The following is a 2,816-nucleotide window of genomic DNA, read 5'->3' as shown; positions in this document are numbered from 1 at the left end:
GTGCTGGACCGGGTTCGCACGGTGGCCGAGGCCAAGCGCAAGCACGTAGCCATGATGCTGGACACCAAGGGCCCCGAGATCAGGACGGCCATGCTCAGGGACCACAAGAACATCCAGATCGACAAGGGCCAGGAGGTGGGGCCTGCTCGTGACCTGAATAAGCAACGGCTGGCTCTTTGATGCTTGCTTTCTTGTGCTTGTCCCCACAAACGGCCTCTAGGGATGAGCTTGCGTGGTGATTTTGTGCAGGCTTGTGTGACCGGCAGCCAAGAGCCCCTTTCTGTGACCTCTGCGTGACCCCTCCCGCCATGTTGCACCCTCGGACAGGTCAAGGTGGTGGCTGTGGGCGCGGCCTACACCGAGTTCGAGGGCTTCAAGGACGAGGCCACTGGGGAGACCGTCATCGGCCTCAGCTACGCCTCACTCTGCCAGCACGTCAAGCCGGGGGGCCGCATCCTGATGGCTGACGGCTCCCTGGCCATTGAGGTGCGGCTTGCCACGAGTGTAGAGTGCATGCGCCCTGCCACAATTGTCGCGTGCAAGCAACGCGTTTGCAGGAAAATGCGACCCAATGAGGAGACGATAGGGCAGCAGCTATCCTGTCTGTTCAGGCATGCTGCTCTCCAGTAATTGAGTGTCAGGTGGGACTGGTAGCACTTTTCCAGCAACCAACCCCATGCCCACAACCCTGCGGCACCCACGCCACTGCACAACCCCCTTGTCTCAGGTTCGCAAGATTCTGAGCGACACAGAGCTGGCAGGCGTGGCCCTGAACTCCAAGAGCCTGGGCGAGCGCAAGAATTGCAACCTGCCGGGGGTGCACGTCGACCTGCCCGTGCTGGGGGAGAAGGACGTGGACGACGTGCAGGCCTTTGCTTGCAAGTGAGGGTTCTGGTTGGCGTTGGGGTTAAGAGCAAGCGTGTCATGATACGGGGTAATGGTGTGTGTGTGCGGAGAGGCGTGGGTTTGGCGCAACCATCAGTCCAGCCATCTCAGGTCTTGAGATACGCCCCCACCCCTTCCTTGCCCTGCTTGATGCCCAACTGCAAGTACCACAGTGCCGTCGACCGGAATCCTCATCGCACCCTCATGCATGTATTCAAGGTCCCCCCCTCTCACCTCAACCCCAACCTTAGGTTTGGCATGGACCTGATTGCTGTGAGCTTCGTGCAGAGCGCAGACGATGTCAAGTTCGTGCGCAAGACACTCGACGACGCGGGGGGTCAGGGTAAGGGACCGGGGGAGCGTGCGCGATGCAGCTGGGCATAGGACCAAGCCCCTGTTCAGCGGCGCACAGGATGTGACGCGGAGCCGCAAGTGCCGGGCTTGCTTGTTGCTGCTCTGTTATGGCGTGTGACGACTGTGTTTGTCGTGTTCAACCTGGTTCAACCCGACTTGCAGGCATCAAGATCATCTCGAAGATCGAGAGCTGGCACGGCCTGATCAACTACGACGAGATCCTGGCTGTCAGCGACGGCATCATGATTGCCAGGGGTGATCTGGCTATGGAGGTGGGTCGCTGGGCCATTACGTGCACCAGGTTGTGGGTTGAGACGAGGGCACCCAGGGAGTTTGGCTCAATGCCATGTGGCGCAGATCAGGATGCACTAGCACAGAGGAGGATTGCACCGGCCTGATGGCGCTTCAAGGTGCTTGATCCACCCAGTCCAAGGCTTGCAGTGGGCGGATCGATGTGGCCAAGACAGATTGTGTTGGGTTTCAGCCGTCAGTGCCGCCGCCTGAAAGGCGGGGCAGGCAGAAGGGATCAACACCACGTCTGCTTTCCTCATATCCTCCTAACTAATTGTCAGGTGCCGAGCGAGAAGGTGGCACTGGCTCAGAAGATGATGACTACTAAGGCTAACATTGCCGGGAAGTTCGTCGTAACGGCCACCCAGATGCTGGAGTCGATGACGTCCAACCCCCTGCCAACGCGCGCCGAGATGACTGACGTGGCCAATGCGGTGTTTGACGGCACTGACGCCGTCATGCTGTCGGGTAAGAGTTTAAGGTGGCTCTCATGAAGCACATCGCTTGAGCTCCTAGAGGATTTTCAAAGGACGGACCCTCATGAAGCACATCGCTTGAGCTCCTAGAAGATTGTCAAAGGACGGACTCTTGCCACTGCCCACGTTGCAGCCGGCAGCACACGCATCGCACGCAGGAGCCGACGCACCGCCTGGTGCGCGCACATCAGACCCCGGGTCAGCCTAACCCTCCGCTGCCCCCAACGCTCCTCAACCAGGCGAGACCGCTGGCGGCAAGTTCCCCATCAAGGCGGTCGAGACGATGGCCGCCATCGTGGCCAACGCAGAGGTGCGCTCACTGCTTCACACCCCCGCTAACGCGGTGCTCCTGAGGACCCGATGCATGCGCCATCGGTTCCAACGGCAGCCTCCACATTGCTGGGGGTGTATAATCACTTTCACACCACCGACCGCGAGCCTTCCTGTGCTGTAGTGCGTCCTCCACACTCCCTATCCATGCCTCCACACCCCTGGACCCCATCAGCCACTCACCCGACCCCCACCCGCTGCGCCCGCCCGGCCGCCAGGTCGGCGTGAACTCCTACCAGACGCTGTCCTTCATCCGCGAGTTCACAGACCGCCCGATGACGACGCTGGAGGCGTCCGCGGGCTGTGCGGCCAAGAGCGTGCTGGACGTGGACGCGGGGCTGGTGGTGCTGGCCAGCAGGGACCCGGCCTACGTGCGCTACGTCTGCAAGTACAGGCCACGGGTGAGGCAGGGGCCGCGCGCGCGAGGGGGGGGGGGGACGAGTACTGTACGAGGGGCGCGGGGGTTGGACAATATTAGGA

At 61.3% G+C, this 2,816-nt stretch overlaps 1 protein-coding gene across 1 annotated transcript in view; it reads left to right on the top strand.

Annotated features, from left to right (window-relative positions):
• Positions 1-51: 51 nt before the first annotated feature.
• The window catches only part of MNEG_11538 (pyruvate kinase), a gene marked incomplete at both ends in the record, with an annotated part of 8,044 nt that continues 5,279 nt past the window's right edge, over positions 52-2,816 (top strand). Inside the window, 8 exons of the mRNA XM_014039990.1 lie at positions 52-135; positions 328-486; positions 728-882; positions 1,137-1,228; positions 1,402-1,511; positions 1,812-1,998; positions 2,246-2,316; positions 2,555-2,737. Coding sequence (XP_013895444.1) covers positions 52-135; positions 328-486; positions 728-882; positions 1,137-1,228; positions 1,402-1,511; positions 1,812-1,998; positions 2,246-2,316; positions 2,555-2,737 — 1,041 coding nt within the window. The remainder of the gene's footprint in view (positions 136-327; positions 487-727; positions 883-1,136; positions 1,229-1,401; positions 1,512-1,811; positions 1,999-2,245; positions 2,317-2,554; positions 2,738-2,816) is intronic.

This window comes from Monoraphidium neglectum (assembly GCF_000611645.1).
Source record: "Monoraphidium neglectum strain SAG 48.87 unplaced genomic scaffold scaffold02791, whole genome shotgun sequence".
In the NCBI taxonomy this organism is placed as follows: Eukaryota; Viridiplantae; Chlorophyta; class Chlorophyceae; order Sphaeropleales; family Selenastraceae; genus Monoraphidium; species Monoraphidium neglectum.
Note: the sequence above shows the minus strand (reverse complement) of the source record. Positions and strands in the feature narration are given on the sequence as shown.